This window comes from Malaclemys terrapin, chromosome 13 (assembly GCF_027887155.1).
Source record: "Malaclemys terrapin pileata isolate rMalTer1 chromosome 13, rMalTer1.hap1, whole genome shotgun sequence".
Classification (NCBI taxonomy): domain Eukaryota; kingdom Metazoa; phylum Chordata; order Testudines; family Emydidae; genus Malaclemys; species Malaclemys terrapin.
In genome coordinates, this window is record NC_071517.1 from 30,604,016 (window position 1) to 30,625,834 (window position 21,819).

Consider the following 21,819-nt stretch of genomic DNA (forward strand, 5'->3'; position numbering starts at 1 on the left):
GGCAATCCCGCGGGCCGGATCCAAAGCCCTGATGAACCGGATCCGGCCTGCGGGCCGTAGTTTGTCCACCCCTGTCCTAGAAGGATCCACTCCGGACAGCAGCTTTCCCCCTGGTTGGTCACAGCAGATCCATATTCCCCGTTGGCTGCTCACATCCTAGCCGTCCTCATGGGCTACGATTCCTTGCTGGGTTACCCCAAGATGAAGGTCTACAGAGAAAAAGGTAACTGCTCCCGCATGGTTCCCAGGGCATCAAAGAACCAGACACCTGTGGGTGCCGGTGCAACTTCACAGGGCGCTACACACCAGCTAGCCATACCGCTGAGATACCCCATCCTCCCATCCACTCCTGGGAAATGGAAGGTTCCCACTGGCCTTTGCTACCCTTTAGTACCCACTATACAGTATAGACGCTCTTTCCCACCCCTCACCCTCTGCTCCCCCTAGTGCCTATTGTACGGTATAGCTGCCCGTTCCTCACCCCTCACCCTCTGCTGCCCCTAGTGCCCATTATGCAGTTTAGCCACCCCTTCCCGAGCTCCACCCTCTGCTGTCCTGTTCCCGTTATACATTGTAGCTGCCCCCTCCTACCTCTAACACTCTGAGACCTGGGGATACCAGTCCTCTCCCAAGTCTCTGATTGTAAATTTAAAATTTTCTATTGAGAATCTCTGCCCAGGGCCCTCTGTCCTTTAGTTATTTCCCAGAGCCTGAGAAAGAGGAATGGAGGAGCTCTTGCCTGAGCAACTGCAATAGCATTTTCTGCTCCTATGTATAAGCTTAGGCTCTCACCTGCTGGGTTGTCTCTCTCCACAGAGGATGTCACTCTGGACCCAGATACAGCTCACCCCAATCTGGCCCTTTCCAAGGACCGGAGAAGTGTGACAGCCACAAAGACAAAGCTAGCTCTGGCCAACAACCCAGGGAGATTCGACATTTACTCCTGCGTGCTCGGCTCCGACGGCTATGAGTCAGGGACGCATTACTGGGATGTGGAGGTGGCTGGCACAGGGGGCTGGGCTCTGGGAATCACCAGGGAGTCTGCCAGCAGGAAGGGATGGTTCATGTTCAGTCCCAAGCAAGGCACGTGGGCCATCCAGCTCTCCAGGGGCCAGTACCGGGAAGTCACTGCGGAATGGAGCCCGCTGGACCCGCCCCAGAACCCTGGCAAGATCAGAGTGTATCTGGACTATGAAGGAGGGGTTGTGTGCTTCTACGATGCTGATACCATGGCCCCCCTCCACGCCTTCACCTCCTCCTTTTCTGGGAAGATCTACCCGTTCTTCTGGGTCTGGTCTGTAGGGACCTCCCTTAGACTGTGTCCCCCACAACCCTCCAATAACTGAGGGCACAGTCTAGAGGCTGCTGCCATTTCTGAGGACATCAATGGATGTTGGATCATGTTTTGTCTCAGCCAGAGATTGAAGCATGAACACCCTGATGCATCTGGATTTTAGCCCATGAGGCAGCATCTCCCTTAAACACCTCTTCGCTGCCTGCCACGCTGCCCCTTGTGCATGGCAAATGCTCCCTAATAAAACCCAAGCAGCTACTACCTTCTCCTCCCCCAGGTCCCTCCTTAATGGTCACCTCTGCCATGATGCCTCCAGAACTCAGCCTGGTGATCAGGGCTAGACAAGTGATCTGCTGTGAATATGACTCCTTCTCATCTTTCCTATCTTGCTCTACCTTTACCTCCAATTGAAAAGAAATATACCCTGTGTCGCTAGGTAAGGTGGTCCCCGTACTGTGAGAGAAATGAGAATTCTGGTTTAGCATGTGTGTTAATTGTTTTGTGTAAGAGGGAATTAATATAGATGTCAGTGCAGCTCTCTCCTTCTAGGTGTATAGGGTATAAACTGGTGATGAATTCACTGAGGCTGGAAATTAGAAGGAGCTTTCTAATGTAGCCTTTTTTCTAGTTAACGTGAATTTTGTGCTGTGGTATTACAGCACCGTGGGTTTGACTCTGGCGGCTACAGTTTCAAGCTTAACAGTGTGAAAGTCACCTCTGCTATTTGCTTTAGAGATAGAATCTTTATGAACACATGAAGATCAAGCATAGTGACCACACATACATTCACAAGTACAAGGTCTCGTCTGTTTTACAAGTTTTATTAAAGTTATGATTACCTGAGTATATAGAAATTCTATACAGACCTATGCACAAGTTACAAATATAGTTATACTCACATCCTCCTAGATAGTGTTAGGATCTGTTGTATCTCTCATGACTTGATCATCAGTAGAGGGATGGTTCCTGCTGGGGTTCCCATAGGGAACTCCATTTTTCTAATCTAGGCGCCCGCTTTATAATTTGATTCTGACTATACCTTATTCTACGCATGTCCATAAAAGTGTTAACCCTCTTTTCTCTTATTGGTCTGCTGTCTCCTTGAAACTTAAGGGACCCCGATTTTCTATAGGATAAGTTCCCTTTGTTCTCATTAGCATTGACACACAACCTGTATCCTGTGGTTAAGATACGTGTCAGAGACAGATTTGCCTTTACAGTATTGTTATGATCTAATATTAATCTTCTAGGTAATTTTTCGCATTACCACCACTTGGTACCTCTTTTCCCATAATCTTAGGGCATTGGGTTATTTCTCGGTCATTGGTTTATGTCATCATTTCTTGTCTTCAAGGCCTAAAATATCTAAACTGAAATTTTGCAGGCCTCAGTCTACAGATTCTTGCATTTCAGCTTGTCTTACTTATGTCTAATGCATTATTCTTTTATATACTAATTAATCTTATACTTTTATAACCCTACAAATTAACTCTAATTAACATACAATGAATATATAACATGTTGATAAATGAAAATAAACTAAAATCATTGGATACACTAACCATCAGAAGAGTGAGGTTTTGGAACAGCTTCCCAACAGGAATCATGGGGGCAAACAATCTATTTGAGGATGAATGAAAAGTTTGTGAACAAGATAATATATGGGGATGCCTGCAAATGGACCATCACCTAGGAGGTCCCTTCCAGTCCTATGTTCCTAGGTGAAAAGAAACAAAGACAAACCATGAGCTTTAACACATTGGGTGCCCCCCTAATTTTCTTGCTTGAGGCAAGGATGTGACAGCCTGTCATGGGATAATTTCCAGAGTGTTGAGACAATATGTGTGTGTGAGAGAGAGCAGAGCTGCTGGGTAGGCCACTAGCAGTTTTAAAGAAACTACTTAGGCCTATAATAGATGCTGATGCAAATGGCAGGATTGTAACAACACAAACAGCTCCCTCTCCCAATTCCCTACTGTGGGTGCACTGAGCATGCCCAGGAGGGTTGCTATTTGTGTTGTTACACATGCCGGGGCGCCCCTCGCTCAGGGAGGGAAAAGCTATTCCCGACCCCGTCCTGTGCGAGCCGGGCGCTGGCTGAACGGCCCCCTCGGGTCGGTGTCATAGCGGCGCCCGTGGAGCTTCCTGGCTCAGACCCGCCCTGCCAGCGCCGCCTCCATTGTGAGCCGGGAGCCGGGGCTGAGTCGCTGCTGCTCCGCAGCGGGGTGTGTGCGGGGAGAGCTCTTCCCTAGGGATCCTCTGTGCCCAGCCGGGGGGGACTTTCTCCGAGGGCTGGAACCAGCCCCGGGCTCTGCCGACACCAGCCCCTGAGCCGGAGCCTGCAGGTGAGGGGAGAGACCCGGGGGAAAGGGCTGGGGCCGGCAAAGTACGCAGCTGCCTAGGTGCTCCTGACCCGTCCCTTCCCCAAAGCCTCTGCTCTGCTGCGCCCCGGCCCCGCCTCTGCCTCCACTCCCACTCCCCTGAGAACTGCAGCAGGGGCGGGCCTGCTCACCGGCGGCTAGAAGTGCGGCGACCCAGACCCAGCCGCGCCGCTGGTGAGTGCTGGGGGGGTTCTCCCCCTACCCCCAAGCCAGCCCCGCCCCTCACAGTCCTGCCGCCTGCGGTGGGGCTGCCTTGGGCCCCAGAATAGCTAGGAACGGGCCTGCCTGCGAGGCTTGCCTGTGCACATAGATGCCAACTGCACTTTCACCGGAGGGGAGAATGCATGGAAATAACAGTGGGAGCAACTTCAAAGGGTGATCCCGGACAACAGGGCAATTGAGATGGCTGAGGGTTTTCCCAGCAGGGCAGATTCCAGAGTGTCTGTGCATGGCTTGGGGGGAATCTGAAACCTCTCCCCCGCCCTTCCCACGCTGACAGGCTGCAGAGTAACAACCACCAGATTCACTTCAGATTGTCACATCACTCTAGGGGCCGGGGAAGGGAAATGGCTGCAGTGGACCCGGCTCAGGTAGGGGATTGTCAAGGGGTTGTGCGGGTGGCGGCGGGGGGCTTTGCCTGAATGTGCGGTAGGAAGGGGAGGGAGAAGGACATGCAGGGGAGGAGACCAGTAAATGAAATTCCTGCTGGAAGCCTTTAATGTCAGGAGATGGGCCTGAATATCACCAGCTTTTAAGCAATAAAGTCCCCTCCCCCTTCAGCTGCCTGTCCCCACTCCCCTCCCTGGCATGCGTCTCACTGCCTCCCCCCCACACACACACACATCTAGCACCCTCCTCAGTGTGCTGCCTGTGGCACTCTTTACCTCAAGGTAGCACCCTGGCACCCCCATATTCACCTCTGTGATATGAGTATTGTATGTTTTGTACAAAGTATGCCTTGTGAGGTATCATTTAAAAGCCTTAATCTGTTGAACATTAATATCCTGTTGGACTGTATGTACTAGCATTCTATGTGAAGTATTGCCATACGTGTTACTGAAATATGTTGTGAGGTTGGGAACACCTATAATCAGCCTTTCAATTACAACAAAGGAGTAGCCATCAATACCCAGGAGGTTAATCGCTCATCAACACATGGTTCTCTAGCCCAGAGAAGGCACATACACCATAGAGACAGACTAATCCACATTACAGCAAATATCTTTCCAGAAAGCTGGAAGAACGTATAAGAGATGCAGTGACATCATCACTTGACTCCTTCCCCTCCCCTCCCCCATCTTAACACCTGGAAGTTTGGCTGAAAGACAAGGGCTTTGAACTGAGGAAGTTTGGCCCCAGGCTGGAAGGTACCGTAGTCCCAGCCAACGTACTGAGGACCTGTAACCTGCTTTTACCATCTGTCACAGTGAGAAAAGCTGTTTGATACAACTCGTGCTTAGACTAAAAGATTAGGATTTAGAATGCATGTTTACTTTTTATTTTCTTAAGTTAACTATATCTGACCTGTATGCCTACTGCTTATAATCACTTACAATCTATCTTTCTGTAATTAACAGACTTATTTTAATGTTTTATCCTTACCAGTGAGTTTGTCTAAAGTTCTTGGGAAATTTCAGATTACAAAAACTGGTGCATTTCCACTTCCCTTTGACGAAGTGGCGAACTAGGTAACGAACTTACACTGACCAGGCTTCTGACCAGTGCAAGACAGTACAGTTCAGGGATGCAAGACTGCAGAGCTGGGGGGAATTGCCTGGGGTCTCTTTATTGATGGTTCATGAGTGGCTGGGAGATCATTCATGCAACACATGTGTGTCCCTGCCTGTGGATGTCTGTGTAAGTGCAGTGCCTGTCAGATGCTTGTAGCTTGACATCAGTATCACAGAGGGAGAGGCAGTCCAGGTTGATGGAACAGAGGCTCATCAGTCACACAGTCCAGCCTGTACCCCAGCCTGTCACAGCCTCTCAAACTACGCCTCCCACATCCCCAGCACTCTCCTCAGTCTGCTACTAGAGAAATTCTCCAGCCTCCATTTTATCTGCCTCATCTCTGTTTCAGGACAGACAAGAGCTGCTCCACTCTATGCTGCTGATTTTAAGCATGTTCAGTACTGAGATAGGGTGAAAAATTCAGCTAATTGGCAGAAAGTCCATAATTTCTAAGATGGTGCCCTGACAAAGAGCCAGATATGAGTGTGTGTGTATGGACAGAATCACACCTCTGAGGTAGAGTCTAGTGAGCATGTGCAAAATTAGCAGCTACTGAGCATGTGTAGTATGGGGTGAGGAAGCCCGTCTGTTAGCTGATCAGCAGGCTGGTTACAGCCCACTCATATCAGTTACAACTTGTCCTAAACGTCAGAGCTGTCAATCACAGCTCTGAAATAGTGGTTAATACTGAGCATCTGCAAATGAGGTAATTGCTTCTAAAACTAGAAAGTTATACTAGAAGAGAGCCAGCATGCAGGAGGGGATTTGGATTAGAAAAAAAGAGTCAATCCGGAAAAGTGGGACAAATTAGAATCCAGCAAGGGAAGCCAAAGAAGAGCTACTGGAAACATATTATGGTGCTGCAGAGAGAGAGAGAAAATCAGAGTGGAGCAAAACTGACTGACAAGGGGCTGAACAGCAATAACATTTATAAAGCAATAACAGTGATTTAAAGGGATACTAACGGATTTATAAAGTAAACCTGCTATTCTTTCAATTATAGTAGAATATAAGCATAAAATTGCAATGTAACTGTGTAAACTTTAAAGCAATTTAAGAACTGCTGTCAGCAATTTGTTACAAACTGGCCATTTATAGCAAAGTGCTTCGCTTAGAATCATTTAAACTGTATGCTGTTGCAGTTTCAATGCTTTGTAATTTGCAGTAAGAGATTTGTGTTTATTTTCTATTTCTAGATTAGATTGTAGTAGGGATTATTAGTTACTTTAATAAAAAGATACTTTGTTGTTTAGGAAAGTTTACTGCCTGTGTCAATTACTTTATCTGAAGGTTATATCTGTGTCCTTTAGTATTTTCCTTAACAACTCTGGAAATGTATACCTTGGAGAGGACAGATTAAGGGAGCAATAGGCAGGTCATTTACCTAAGGGCACACAAAATCTATTTTGGGGTAACAAGTCTGCTGCCTGTTCCCTCCCTCCCCAGTGTGTCTCTGAACCTCTACGCCCGCAGCACCTTCCTCAGCTTGCTACCCACCTCCCCCCACAAGTAAATCCCCCTGCATCCTCTTCATTCTGCCTCCCATACCACCGTCTCCTGCTGATTATTCCCCTCCCCCACATCTCCCTGGGGCCTCTTCCAGCTACCTCCTGACACGCACAAATCCCTGCACTGTCAAGGCTCAGGCCTTGGCTACACTCGGGACTTCACAGCGCTGCCGCGGCAGTGCTACCGCGAAAGCGCTGTGAAGCGCGAGTGAAGTCACGCCACCAGTGCTCCGAGAGAGCTCTCACAGCGCTGTATGTACTCCACCTCTCCGAGAGGAATAGCTTGCAGCACTGTGAGTGAGCGTGCAGCGCTGCAGGCTCTGATTACACTGGTGCTTTACAGCGCTGCACTCGCTGCGCTCGGGGGGGGGGGCGGGAGGGCGTTTTCACACCCCTGAGCTCAGCAAGTTGCAGCGCTGTACAGCGCCAGTGTAGCCAAGGCCTCAGTCTGCCTCCCACTCATCCCCCCATGCATCATCCTGTCTAATCCTCGGTCTGCTCCCACCCCTTCACAAACACATTCCCCTGTGACCTCCTGTGTCTGCCTCCTGCCCCCACTCAGTTGCCCAGACCACCAACGGGTCCCACTCTTCTGTAACGGCCTCAGCGCCTCCAAGAACAAGTGTCTGGGCTCCAGCCTTGCTGCTTCATGCCGTGAGCTCTGCCCAGCAAGTCCAAAGGAGCCAGACTCCTGGGCAGAAACCTGCCTACTCTGCAGGTACCAGTGCATCTCAGCCAGGATTTGCAGTGACACCTGGCAGCCTTTTCTAAACAGAACAGGGTTTATTAGTGAGCGGGGACCCAGCACAGGGAAGCCCTGAGGTTAGCAGAGAGAAGCAAAGGTTAAGGTTAAGCCATAGCCCATCCTGGTCAAGCCAGTGCAGTTAGCCAGCCAAGATGTGATGGATTCCATTACTGGCTCTGTTTCTTTGGGTGTGTCTACACAGCAACTAGACACCCGCAGCTGGCCCATGCCAGCTGACTCGGGCTCATGGGGCTCAGGCTGTCGGGCTGTTTCATTGCTGTGTAGACATCTGGGCTTGAGCCTGGGCTCTAGGACCCTGTGAGGTGGGAGGGTCCCAGAGCTGGGGCTCCAGTCTGATCTCAGAAATCTACACAGCAATGAAACGGCCCCATGAGCTTAAATCAGCTGGCACAGGCCAGTAGTGGATTTCTGTTTGCTGTGTAGACATACTCTCCATCAGTCCAAGGCGAGCGCTCTATCTCTCCAGAAGGCAGCACCTAACCTGGCCACCTGACACCTTTCCCCTTTGTTCTCTAGCTGGGGCCTTGGCTCAGCTTCCGATCCCAGCCATGGGGGGGAAATCTCCTTCCTCTGGGTCGTTGGTTGCCAGGGGTGAGTGACTCAGCCCCGAGGACTCCCACCGTCTTTTCGGATTCTCCATTGATCTGGGGGTTGGCTTCCAGCCAGCCCTTTAGTTATCAGTCATTCCACCCTAGACAGCGAGGTGGCATTCCCCCACCCCAGCCCCACATGTCTTCTCTGCTGCTCCAGGAGCAGTGTTAACCCTCCTGCACCCACTGGGTAGCAGTGTAAAGTAGAGAGGGAAACTGAGGCACACCCATGGGCGTCATGAAAATCAGGGATTTGGAGCAATCAAAGTTTTGAATTGCTCTGCTCTGGCTCTGCTCCAGCTCCGGGCAAAAACCTACTGGTCTGTGCTCCAGCTCCGGAAATATTACATTGAAAATATTACAGAAAATTCCCACTTGGTCATACCTCCCCCAATGCACATCCCTCTGTGTCCTCCTCAGCCTGCCGCCCCTCTCCCAACCTTGCATTGTCCTTGGTTAAGCTCCTCTCCCCACACACACATCCACCTTCACCCTTTTCATTCTATCCCACATATCCCCCTTTTTCCCCCTCAGACTGACTCCCTTCGTCCCCCTCATCCCCCGTCAGTTTACGAGCCCCAACGTGCATTACTAAGCGCCCTCCTCTGCATCCTGCCCCTCCACACATGTCCCCTGTGACCTTCCCAGTCTGCCCAGCTCGCTCCCACACACACTCCGTCCACCTGCTTCTTCCTCTCCCCACCTCTAGCACCACACATTCCCATTGTTCCCCATAGCTATGTACACAGTCTGCCAACCCCAGAGCCCCAGCCACGTCCCCCCAAGAAAGCCTGGCTTCCGCCTCCCTGAAAACAATGGGAGCTGGTGGTCACTAGATGCAGCCTCTCTTCCACATGCCAAACAATGGGGAAATGGTGGCCATCTTGAGTAAGGTCATCTTGGCATTAGGCTCTCCTCTCCCACAAAAGCAATGGTAGAGGATAACCCTTAGAATCTTAGAATATTAGGGTTGGAAGAGACCTCAGGAGGTCATCTAGTCCAGTCCCCTGCAGGACCAGCACCAACTAAACCATCACAGCCAGGGCTTTGTCAAGCCGGGCCTTAAAAACCTCTAAGGATGGAGATTCCACCACCTCCCTAGGTAACCCATTCCAGTGCTTCATCACCCTCCTAGTGAAATAGTGTTTCATAATATCCAACCTAAACCTCCTCCATTGCAACTTGAGACCATTGTTTCTTGTTCTGTCATCTGCCACTACTGAGAACAGCCTAGCTCCATCCTCTTTGGAAGCCCCCCTTTAGGTAGTTGAAGGCTGCTAGCAAATCCCCCCTCACTCTTCTCTTCTGCAGACTAAATAACCCCAGTTCCCTCAGCCTCTCCTCGTAAGTCATGTGCCTCAGCCCCCTAGTCATTTTTGTTGTCCTCTGCTGGACTCTCTCCAATTTGTCCACATCCCTTCTGTAGTGGGGGGACCAAAACTGGACACAGTACTCCAGGTGTGGCCTCACCAGTGCCGAACAGAGGGGAATAATCACTTCCCTCGATCTGCTGGCAATGCTCCTACTAATACAGCCCAATATGCCCTTGGCCTTCTTGGCAACAAGGGCACACTGTTGACTCATATCCAGTTTCTCATCCATTGTAATCCCTGGGTCCTTTTCTGCAGAACTGCTGCTTAGCCAGTCGGTCCCCTTGGGCTCCTCCAGTTCTAACTCATTGCCCCCAGGTCAGGACTGTGCCCTGCAGGTGTCGTGTCCTCCTGGCAGATATAATTCATGGCTTTCCGCACACCCTGACTGACACCTGACAGTAGCTCCCTGCCACCTGAGTGTTCAGATGGGATGTGGAGGCAGAATTGGGTGTTCTCCTTCCAGGTGTGTGAGTGCTCAGTGATCTGTAGCCAGAGACCTTTCCTTAGTGGTACCTGTCAGTTTTCTGTGCATGTCCTCGTGTATCTAGGCAAAGGAATAAAAGGTGGAGTCACCCCAGCACCTTCACAGCTCCTTTTCGCCATCAGTGTCTGGTGGTCGGAGCTCTCCATCGGCTGTTGTTCATGGGTTCCCTTCCTTCTTCCTAGGAAACTTTATTTTTTCTGTAAATAGTTCTGGTAGCATATTGTGTACCCATGTTTTTCCCATTGGAGATTTGATTATTTCTTATTTTATAAAGTTTTTGTTCTTGTTTTTCTCTGGGACTCTTTTACCTGGTACCAGTGGGGCTTGGTTATGCCAAAGTTTCCTAGAGTTCAGCACTATCTCACTTGCAGGGTGTCTAATGCACTGAATGACCCTCACACTCGTTTATTTTGCCTTGGTGAGGGCACATGAGAGACAAGTGCTCTATTTGTAGATCTTTCAAGAAAAGAACACAAAAATCTAGGGACATAACCTTTTAAACTTATCTTATAGAGCGTGCTGTGCATCCCTTCTCAGACCTCAGTCATCTGGAGTCCAGTACTTTGTCCTGGGCCAGAAGTTCTCCTATGGATCTTTCTGACTCAATTGTTCCGCTTCATCCACCACGTCTTGTAAGAGCTGTAAGTCAGTCTCCAGGCAAGACTTAACTTATAAATCAAAGAGCTCTTTTTCTTCTTCAGAACGGGACTCTGGGAACTGAAAAGCCTCAGCAGAGTCCTCATGGGAACTGTCAGGTGCCAAGGTTGGAGCGCAAGCTGCTCACTGGTACCAAGAGTGAATCAGGACAGGAAATCCAGCCATTGACTCCGTGACCAGTGCATGTGTCCTTGAGAATGGCTCTGACAATTTATTAGAGGCATGAATTTCAGTACTACCGTAAGTATAATTGGTAATCACGACACTTGATGCTCATGCAATGTCATGAGATTTGCTCTCTCTGGGTGCAGGAGTCCCCTTGGCTGCAACAAGACCCAACTCTGACTACTCATAGGATACAGACTTTTTTACAGCCGAAGCTGCCCTAAGCACTGGTTAGAACATCTGTAGGAACAATACCATCAGCCATGGCATCCTCAGCACCTTTGAAGCCTCCAGTACCGGTTTCTTATACACAGATGGTTTTGATAGGACTCAAGCCATCAGTACCGACATTTACACCTACCACCAAGAGGCACAGCTCCAGAGGCTGTACTCCGGTGATTCCCCCTAGTATCACACCACCGGTGGCAACCAACTGCCCATATTCATTATCAGATTCAGAAGAAGAACCCTATACTACTTACTCTAGAGGGAGATCTAGATTCTCTCCATTACATTCTTCAGTGACCAAATACAGCATTAGATGGAAATGATACCACAATGGTAGATCTAGACATAGATCTCCATGATCTTGCAGATGAACCCTGTGTCATACAGGTACATGCAATAGCTGTACAGGAACTCATGCGACATCCCTCCAGCTTCTAGGCTGGCTTCTCCAGACTGTTTTCACAGAAGTTTTGTGTGGGTGGGAGTTGAGGTAAGACTCACATTATAACTCAAGCTAGCTGTGCTGTGAAGACACACTCTGTCAATAATATTTGTGAAAGGAATAACTAGTCTTTTTTTCTCAAGTTACGGTGCCAACAACCCTGACATTAGAGTTTAGTATTGTCTCCTCCAGGAATCCTCCCTTTGAGCCGATGGCTTTTTGTCCTCTTCAGTACTTACCGTAGGGTGGCCACTCACGTGCTCCAGGAATACAGGACATTCCGGTACTTCCCAGAACATCATGAGCCTGTTCCTGCTGACATGACCCCATGCCCACCAGAGTGACTTCTCATGCATGGTGTGTGTGAGCTCACGCCACATGGGAGGCATAATTTTTAAGTGCGCACCACCCTATAAGGTCACACTGGCAAGGATAGAGCAACATGCTCTTCAGTATGGCATCCCCCATCTGATACTGGACAAAACCAGTTTCGTCTGAGTACCAGATGGGGACACACCCAAGGAAAGCAGGACTGTCTGGTTTAATACCGGATGAGTGGCCTGTCTAATTTATCAGCTACGGGCGCCTTTCCAGTGGCAGTTACTTCCACTAGAAGGGTTTGGAAACCACAAGCATGAATTTCATACCCTTCCCCCCACCCCTCTTTCCACTATTTTTATGAGGATAAAGTTGCTTTAAAGCCTCATCCAATGTTCTTTATCAAGGCTGGTTACCGATTTCCATCTCAACCAAACCAGCTTTTTACCTCCCTTTTCCCCCAGACCACATTTACGTAAGCTTGAGAAGAAACAGCATTTTCTGGTCATCTGCTGGGCCCTTGCCTTTTATCTGGACAGGACAAAACAGTTTCAGTCTTTGCCACAATTAATTATTTCCTGTGTGGAGAGAATGAAAGGGCAGGAGATTCCCTTATGGTGAATTTCTTGGTGGGTCACCTCTCATCTCACTACAAGTTATGATGTTGCAAAGTTAAAACCACTTCCAAGCTGACTGCACAATCGGTGAAAGCCTTGGCAGCTTTCCTAAGGGATATTTCAATCCCAGATATCATCAGGGCAGCAACCTGGTCTTCAATTCACACTGTTCCCAAGCACTGTGACACTTCAGCCACTTCCAGAGACTGTGGTAGCTTTGGAAAGGCTGGTCTGCAGTGGCTTTGCAGATAGACTCCGAACGCTCCTTCATAGAACACTGCTTGGGAGTTACCTGAAGTGGAATAGGAACATGCAATCACTCAAAGAAAAGAAAAATTACATACCGGTATGTAACTGTTGTTTTCCAGATTGTGTTGCACATGTCTATTCCAGCACCCGTCCTCCTCCCTTCAGAATCCATTATATTAGGATGCTGGTGCAAATGAACTGAGATGGTGCAGGGGGGAGATCTACCCTTCATGCCCTCACCTGGATGCATGAGGACATGCATGGCGCATGTGCCATCCTGATGGACACCGCTAGAGAAAACTCTCCCATTAGAGTGCACTCAGAGTGCACACCCCTAAAGCAGAATAGAGGTGAAGGGGAATAGATGTGCACAACATCTTGAAGAAGAACAAATACAGTACAGGCAGGGAGCTATTTTTTCCCTTCTCTCTTTCTTCCGGGGAAGGGTTTGTGGGGGATTCAACTCCTGATTTGTCAGTCCTCCCAGCATTTATTTTGGTCTGTTTCCCCACTTTCCCATTCCCCTTTTCTGACCTTCTCTTTCCCCCCAGCACAGAGAATGACTCCTGTCTGGATTCTCTCTCTGTCCCAGCAGGTGATGAGACGGTGAGTGAGGGCAATGAAGAGAGTCCTTGTCCGGCACGTCCTGAGCGAATGGAACCAAAGGGGTCGTTGCTGGAAAGGTGTGAAGGGGATGATTCCCAGAGTCCTGGGCAGGGACAAGCCCAAGAAAATCAGTGCAGCCCAGAGAAGCAGCAGGGAAACCCCCCAGGGAAGACACTGGATGAATCCACTCTCCGAGGTTTGGAGGATTGTAATGAGGCAACGATCCAGCCGAGAACATGCACTAAGGAGAAGCGTTTCGAATGTGCTGAGTGCAGGAAACACTTCAGTTCTGGATCACACCTTATTAGACATCAGAGATCTCACACGGGAGAGACCCCCTATAACTGCTCTGAGTGTGGGAAACAATTCAATGACCAATCAAACCTTATTAGACATCAGCGAACCCACACAGGAGAGAGACCCCATAAGTGCCGTGACTGCGGGAAAAACTTCAGTCAGAGGTCAGGCCTTATTGTACATCAGAGAATCCACACAGGAGAGAAATGCCATAAATGCCCTGACTGTGGACAAACCTTCACCCAGAGTGCACATGTAACTAGACATCAGAGGATTCACACGGGCAAGAGACCCTATGGATGCCCAGAGTGTGGAGAAAGCTTCGCTTGTACCTCAGATCTTATTATACACCTGAGAGTCCACACGGGAGAGAAACCTTATTGCTGCCCCGACTGTGGACAAAGCTTCGCTCAGAGTCATCACCTTACTGACCATCGGAGAATCCACACAGGAGAGAGACCCTATACCTGCCCCGACTGTGGGAATAGCTTCAGACAAAAATCTGGTTTCAATGTCCATCGGAGAAGGCACACAGGAGAGTGCCCCTACAAATGTTCCGTCTGTGGGGAAAGGTACAAGACCAAGAGTTCTCTATTATTCCACATGAAACTTCACATAGACTAGTGCCAGCCACTTCCCATCCTCTCTGCATCTGGAGGAACGATGGGGATAATAAACAGTTGCCCAATTCCTTAGAGAATCAAGTGGCACCACTATTTACTTGTGTGCTGTGCGTCTCAGGAGGAAGGAGGCACCAGGAGAGTGACATTATTATTATTATTATTATTACTGTATTGAATTATTCTCTCACACTCTCCCATCCGTTCCTGGCTCTCTCTGTCATGGGAAGGCTTTTAGCCAGCCGAAGGATTTAGCTGAATTTCCTGGTCCCTGTTTTCAGACGGGGGCTCGTTTTACATTGTCGCACACTGGGACTTTTCCGGAAATTGCTGCCCCATGAGGCATGTTCTCCCTATTTCTGCATGCTGGGGGAGCGGAGGGGTCTGAAGTTTCTGGAAAGTCTGATGTCAGTGAAGTTTTTATTGCTGATTAATTATTTTCTCAGTATTGTTCAATTATATGTTTTTTTCCCCCCCCAAATAAGATGCAAATAAAACTTTTCTGGCAAATCCCATTTTCCTGAGCAGCCTGGGAATTTCATTGGTTCTTAAGCTCTGGGAGGGAGAAAGACCAACTGTCCCAGACTGGGTGAGTTGTCTCCCTCTGCAGGAATCACTCATTCCCGTCCTTTTACTAATGTCTCTGCCCATCCAGCTTTAGAAGCTGGAATGCAGGTACATCTGTGTCTTTGCTCTTGCAGCTCTGACTGCCACTGGGCTTGATCTCTGGGTCTTCCCTTCCCCTCCACAAGGATTCAGGTGAACTCTGGTAAGCTTATTAGCATGCATGCAGACTCGTTTATTGTTTTCAGTATATTTTCTCTGTAGTTCTTTTACTTTAAGAATGAAATGGGCTTGTATAGAAGGAGCTGTGTGGTGTTAAATATATGGAGATATACCTATCTCATAAAACTGGAAGGGACCTTGAAAGGTCATTGAATCCAGTCCCCTGCCTTCACTAGCAGGACCAAGTACTGTCCCTGGCAGATTTTTGCCCCAGATCCCTAAATGGCCCCCTCAAGGATTGAGCTCACAACCCGGGGTTTAGTGGGCCAATGCTCAAACCACTGAGCTATCCCTCCCCCTGTTGACAATCACTGTTTTCAGTCTCTGAAGAGAAAGCAAGAAGGTGTCCTTGGGCAGCCTGTTTCTGCTGTAAATAACACAGTGAAGGCAGGGAGTTGGGCAGCCTGGAAATACTCCACCCAGAAATGTAATGGCTGGGGAGAAGAAGTCTGATATGGGTGCCCTGGCTGCATAGACAACTGGTGCCTCCCTATACAATCTAAAGGGAAGGACACGTGACTGCCCCATGTGTATCCCCTGTGCAGTGCCCCCCCTCCCTTGCATGCAACCTGGGTTCGCAGTGCTCTACCTGCAGGGATGTGGGGTTCACTTTCCTTATCTTACTGCACCTCCCCCCGCACATTTGGCCGCTTTCCCTGGAAGCCGGGTGCGGAGGGGAACAGAGCCGCTTCTGCTTGAGAGAGCCTGGCTGGGAGGCAGCAGCGGCCCGTTTCCTGGAGAGGGGGCGGAGCGGGGGTGGGGCCTTAGGGGAAGGGGCGGAGTGGGGACAAGACCTCAGTGCGGAGAGGGGGTGGAGCACCCCCAGGGAAAAGTAAAGTCAGCACCTATCCTTAGCCTATCCTGATTGAGGAGGTCACCCTGAACTGAAATGAACTCGCTAAGCCAGAGGCTCAAATGGCAGACACCTGTGAAAGTAAGAGGGGGTGGGGACAGGTGTCCCTGCCAGGAGGCGTGGGCTCTATCTCAGAGCCCCTGGCATGGCTTAGCCTGCCCCTCCCCATGGTTAAAAGATAGAGCTAAGTAGGGCTCCATTAGGAGTCTTTTGTTAAGTGCTCACTAGAGCTGAAATCACTTGTTGTGGGACAGCATTTCTGCCCAGCCTGCTTCAGCAATGAAGCGCCCCCCCCCCCCCGAGCTGACAATCACTGAGAGCTGGGAGGAACCTCAAGAGACTGACCTGCCAAGTCACATTAGAGAAGCAGGTGGCAGCAGGTGACGGCATGCAGTGCAGCTCCTGGTAGGGCAGCCATTGGAACGGCAGCTGGGGGGCAGTGGAACGGCGGCTGGCTAGCAGAGCAGTAACGCCTTAGTAAGTGCTCAAGCAAAGCACCTTCTTCCCCAGGCGGGAGGTGAACTCACACAGATGCACCTCTGAACTCTGGGCCCTCACTGACCAAGGACAACCACTGTTAGTGAGGTGTGGTGAGGGAGCACAGAGGGGCATGGTAAAGGAGCTTTTGGTTGTAGAACTCAGGAACCTGAAGCAAAAGAAACTGCCGCACTCACTCTGGGGTGGATGTCTTGCTCACAGTTTTGTGATTATGAATCTTGCTTGCAGCATTTTCCTTAATTAATGTCGGGTGGCTTCTCTCCTTTCATAAAAGTTTCTTTTCTACACTCAGACTCTGTGCTTGCGAGAGGGGAAGTGTTGCCTCTTAGAGGTAGGGTGACTAGACAGCAAATGTGAAAAATCGGGATGGGGGTGGGGGGTAATAGGAGCCTATATAAGAAAAAGCCCCAAATATCGGGACTGTCCCTATAAAATCGGGACATCTGGTCACCCTACTTAGAGGTGCCCAGGGGTGGTGTGTAATGTTCCCAAGTTATTGGGTGGAGGCTCGAGCCAGTTCTGTGTTGGATTGTTGAAAAGGAACCACTAGATATTGAACCCGGCCCTGGTTGCTGCCGACTCCTTGTGGCAGAAGTTACACATACATTAGTTTATTTTGTATTTGGTTAGTGTCACTCTCTTGTGGGCAAGTGATGCATCAGATTCTGCAGTTTTTCACTGGTACTTTTTATACAGACCTAAATGTTTCTACTTCACAGCTTCTGACAGTATGCATAGCATTGTATGAATGAGATTTCAAGGGAAAATTTCTCATATTCCGATGGGCCACACATAGCTCAGGTGTTTCATCTTGTCCCAGAGAATGAACAATCAGCTTGTCCATGCTTTCATCAGGAACTTAATATCCATATCTGTGAAACATAACTTCATGTGCATCAATCAGTCTTCAAAACCATGTCTTCCTTACCAGATGATCTCCGTTGGCAAAATATACTTTCTTTGTATAGATCATAACTCCAGTCATCTTTTCTATCCTTTTGCCCTTCATCACTGTACAGGAACAGCTTTCCATTTTGGGGGTTAGGAGCTAGGAGAGTCTGTGATGGGACCCCTGGGGTACAACCTGGAAAAGGGGTATCGCTGTGCCCCCTTAACTCTCCAGCCTGGGCTGTCTCTCACAATGCTTTGCTAGTGACAACCAGCAAACCCCTTCATGTGCTGTTATCACTCAGCACACCAGCACGTGGAGCTGCACACCCAGCTAGATTGCAGGAATACCCCAAAGCCACTCAAAAATCACACAGAGAAAGGCACCAGCCAATTCCCTCCAGCTTTGCACACCACAGCTGTACTGTTCTGCCCTGGTCAAAAGGCTGACCAGGGTAATTTTATTACCCGGTCCACCCCTTCCTCCATGTGGAGAAGATATGCACAAACCTCTGTAAACTGAGTTGAGGTTTCCCAAGCACTTCAAGCAAAATACACTGTTTTAGGTAAAGTATAAAACAGATTTATAGAAGATAAATGCACAGTCTAAATCTTAAACCTTATTACACTAGGCAGTATTTAGAGCCACAATTTTCCTCACCCCACTGGATGTTACAGTTCATAATACACAGGCTTCCCTCTTTAACTTAGACCAATCTCCTTAGGTGAAGTTGTTGTCTTCTTAGCGTTCCTGTAGATTCCAGAGTAAGTGCGGGAGGAGAAAGGCCAAAACATGATGCTACCGTCCCTCAATTTATATTCTCAGTCTATGTGCCTAGCAGACACTTGCCCAGACATGTCCCGGTGAGCTTTGCTGAATCACAGTGAGCGAGTAAATCCCCATAGTGTGGGCTTGTGCAAGTGAGGCATAGAGTTGATTACTGGTCAGTTAACACCCACCTGGCAGTAGAGATTCTCAAACTTACAACATGTTTCAGTACCAACCATATAGCAAGATCTCATAACTGCATACACATTAACAATGTGCATAATTACAGGGTGTTATTTTGAGGTACATCGTGTCACAGAGTCCATTTTTTTTCTTTTATTGGACTTCTTAAAATATCCAGTGCTTCTTGTGGTGAAAGTGGTCCCAACTTACTCATATAAACTAATCTACGTATGCTGGAGAAAATAAAAACTAAACCATTTATTTTACTACAGTTGTGTACTTATGAACTGCAGGTTTCATTAAAGCTTCCTCAAAAGCTTTGCGCAAATCATGCTTTGCACAGTATAGGGCAGACATGCCACCAGCTGGACAGTTGTCAAGAGGCAACTGACTATAGAGTAGGATGAATAAAATATAACAACATTTGCCATTGAAGTGCCACTCACTACCAATTGAACTATTGGCAACAACAACAGATCTAGAATTGAGGGGCCTATTCTGGACCTATCTATTCCAGACATAGGTGTGCACCCATGGGATTTGAATGCTGCAAGCTGGGGCGGACATGTCACGGTTCCATACTTCAGTGAAGCAGAGGTGAAAATACTGGGTAAGCAGCAGGCTGTAGTCAGGAATTAGTGCTAGAAGAGAAAAGGTTTCAGGAACAGAATGAACCTTCGGATTCTTCAGATTCAAGATGCAAGATCTTGAGTTCACAAGACTTTTTCACTGACTGATGGGCAGCAACCAAAAGTAGGTGCCAATTTTCTGCATGATCAGAAATAACGGAAAACATTGCCTAAACCCAGTAGCCTGTAGGGATCCAGCTTCCTTTGTGTGTGTGGAAGAGAAACAAGGAAATGTATGCCTCAACAAAATTACACCCCCCCCCCCCCCCAACACACACACACAGCCTACCAAAACTCCCTTTCTGGGGTAGTTACAGTTTGTCTTGCGTGCTGGAAACTTGCAAGATTAGACTCAGAGGAAAAGGGTGGGAGTTATAGATTGTTTGACAGATTTCTTTTTTGATTGGGAGAGGAAAGTTTCCATCTCTTCCTGAGCAGTGACTTTGTTAATTGCAGACACCAGGGAGATGGATGAAAGACAAATCTAAATTATGGTTCTAGTGACATCATTGTCTCCCACTGCCACGCTCCTTGTCCTACCAAAGGCAATAATATGGCCTCCACTGCTTCCTCCATATAAGCAGTGCACTTGACTGGAGAAGAGGGGTGCACATTCTCCTGGGTCCCTGCCCTTCTCCCCCCAGCTTAGCTCACCTTTGCATCTCTCCTTCCTCGGAGCAGGAGAAGGAAGGGAGGCAGCTGATTCCACCACCCCCTTACCGGCGCTCCACTTGGGCACATAGGCTGCAGCATTCTTGTTTTGCACAGGCAGGGAATAGTCTCTCTCTGCCAGAGCCAGCCAACCCTGACATGACATCTATTGGGGCCAGCCAGAACCACAGTCCAACCCTAGTAGTTGAGCGCTATCAACAGTGGCATCTAGCAGCAGCAGTAGCATCTATAGCTCAGCCAGAAACTGGGAGCTGCCCGGACAAACAAAACATGTAAATGACACCTTGCCTGGTGCATGCCTGTGCCCCCTCAGGGAGGTGGGCCCCACAGGTTGAGAACCTCTGTCCTGCTCCCTTCAAGGGGACCAAGAGACACCCACCGTTCCTTGAGCATTTTGATCTTTATCAAATATATACAAAGGAAGAGGCAGATGTTGTTACTAGAAACATTCTCCAGCCTCCATGTTGTTTGCCTGATCTCTGTTCTGAACAAGCAGGAGCTACTTCACTCTAAGGTGGGAACTGCCAGTCTTTAGTTGGCAGAAGCCTAGGGTGACCATACGTCCTGTTTTGGCCAGGAAAGGTGGGTGACCAGATGTCCTGATTTTATAGGGACAGTCCCGATATTTGGGGCTCTCTCTTATATAGGCACCTATTACCCACATACACACACACTCTGTCCCCGTTTTTCACCCTTGCTATCTGGGCACCCTAAGGAAAGGTTCCTTTTTTAAGCCCTGTTCCAGCCGTCCGAACTTCTTTTGGCAAAAGTGGGCATTTGTCCCATTTGCTCTTGCCAAATTGATCAGTTAGCAAGAGCAAACAGGACAAATGTCCACTTTTGTCAAAAAGGTGGGATTAGGAGGAATGTGGGGGGGGACAAGCGGCGATGCCAGCCCCATGCAGGAGGGGAGGCAGGCAGGGCTTGAGAGAGCAGCAACACCAATCCCAGCCTCGCATGGGGGGCGAGCAGCGACGACAGCCCCAGCCTTGTGCAGGGAGAGGGAGAGGGGGGAGGCCTCGGGCGAGCAGCTCAGGCCAGCCCCACGCGTGGATGGGGAGAGGGCTAGCCTCACATGGTGCCCCATTTTCCCTTTGGGAAATATGGTCACCCTACGGAAACCCCAAAATGTCCAAGATGGTGTCCTAGCAAAACGCTGTGTGTGTTTGTAGGGGGTCCACACCAGGGCCAGCTTTAGGACCTGCGGGGCCCGATTCAAGTACCTGGCGGTGGTCCAGGTCTTTGGCGGCACTTTGGGAGCAGGGGGTCCGCTCCGTGTCTTCCGTGGCACTGAAGGACCCCCCGACGCCAAAATGCCGCCGAAGACCCCGGAGGACCTTCCCCCCCAACACCGGAGCGGACCGCTGCCGGATAAGCCTAAGGCATGGGGCCCTCTTACCTGATTCCGGGGAATCGGCCTAAAGCCGGCCCTGGTCCACACAATCATTACCCTGAGGTAAAGCAGCAGTGAGCATGTGCCAAGTTAATAGCTACTGAGCATGTGCAGGATGAGGTGAGAGGGGGGTAGACCAGCTGGCTGAACACAGCCCACTCAGACCGGTTACAGCTAGTTCTAAAGGTCAGAGCTGTCAATCATCGCTCTGAGCTACTGGTTGGTACTGAGCATATGTGAATGAGATAATTGCTGCTAAGAACAAAAAGACATAGGGAAGGAGCCTTAGTGCAGCATAAAAAACTGGCTGCCAGGAAGTAGATTTGGATTTGGAGCGAGCGAGCGCAGTTGGGGGGAGGCGGAGGGAGAAATTGGAAGCCAGCAAAAATATCTGCTGAAAGAGCTGCCAGAGGGAGAGATCACAGGGGCTGACCAAGAGGGCAGAAGAACAGCTTGGAAAGACAGTTGAAGGAGGCTGAGACAGCAGCAGCATTAATAACACAATAACTAATGCATGAAAGGACAGAGTAAGGAAAGCTGCTGTGACCAGGGCAGAGAAACAGGAAGCACCTGCAATTTAAAGGGATACTTTATAAATCTGTTGGTAAGCCTGCTATTTTTAATTATAGTACAGTGTGGAATAGTATATAGGATGTGTGTGTTTCTGTGCTTATAAGAATGCATAAAATTCTGTTATTAATTGCAATTGACATGTGTAACCTTTAAAGCAAATACAAGAACTGTTGTCAGCGATTTGTTGCAAACTGGCCATTTGAACAATATGCCATTATAGTTTGAATGCTCTTTAAACTTGCACTAGGG

The 21,819-nt window shown here is 49.1% G+C and overlaps 3 protein-coding genes and 1 long non-coding RNA gene across 9 annotated transcripts in view; 3 read left to right on the forward strand and 1 right to left on the reverse strand.

The window, feature by feature from the left end:
- Positions 1 to 2,369, forward strand: part of LOC128848341 (butyrophilin subfamily 1 member A1-like) — a 35,985-nt gene extending 33,616 nt beyond the window's left edge. The window contains exon 8 of the mRNA XM_054048321.1: positions 819 to 2,369. Within this exon, the coding sequence (XP_053904296.1) occupies positions 819 to 1,346 (528 nt within the window). The 3' untranslated portion in view covers positions 1,347 to 2,369. The remainder of the gene's footprint in view (positions 1 to 818) is intronic.
- A 102-nt stretch (positions 2,370 to 2,471) lies between these two features.
- The window catches only part of LOC128848307 (gastrula zinc finger protein XlCGF8.2DB-like), a 32,711-nt gene continuing 13,363 nt past the window's right edge, over positions 2,472 to 21,819 (forward strand). The window contains exon 1 of one of the 5 annotated variants that reach the window (XM_054048233.1): positions 2,472 to 4,265. In XM_054048233.1, the coding sequence (XP_053904208.1) occupies positions 4,242 to 4,265 (24 nt within the window). In that variant the 5' untranslated portion in view covers positions 2,472 to 4,241. Of the gene's footprint in view, positions 4,266 to 20,399; positions 21,602 to 21,819 lie in introns of those variants that run through there. The other 4 variants (XM_054048234.1, XM_054048230.1, XM_054048231.1 and 1 more) reach the window with 4 other exon arrangements.
- LOC128848337 (zinc finger protein 239-like) lies at positions 8,070 to 14,841 on the forward strand. Of its 2 annotated transcripts, none has more exons than XM_054048311.1 (2): positions 8,070 to 10,768; positions 13,399 to 14,841. In XM_054048311.1, exon 2 carries the CDS (start codon positions 13,458 to 13,460, stop codon positions 14,328 to 14,330), a length of 873 nt encoding a protein of 290 aa, XP_053904286.1. In that variant the 5' UTR covers positions 8,070 to 10,768; positions 13,399 to 13,457; the 3' UTR covers positions 14,331 to 14,841. The 2 variants fall into 2 exon arrangements, with proteins under 2 accessions (XP_053904286.1, XP_053904287.1); XM_054048312.1 differs by lacking the exon at positions 8,070 to 10,768 and adding an exon at positions 10,794 to 12,900.
- On the reverse strand, positions 18,547 to 21,071 carry LOC128848381 (uncharacterized). Its single transcript, XR_008447021.1, has 2 exons — positions 21,004 to 21,071; positions 18,547 to 18,944 (listed from the first exon to the last, which is right to left on the reverse strand). It is a non-coding gene; the product is annotated as an uncharacterized LOC128848381 (long non-coding RNA).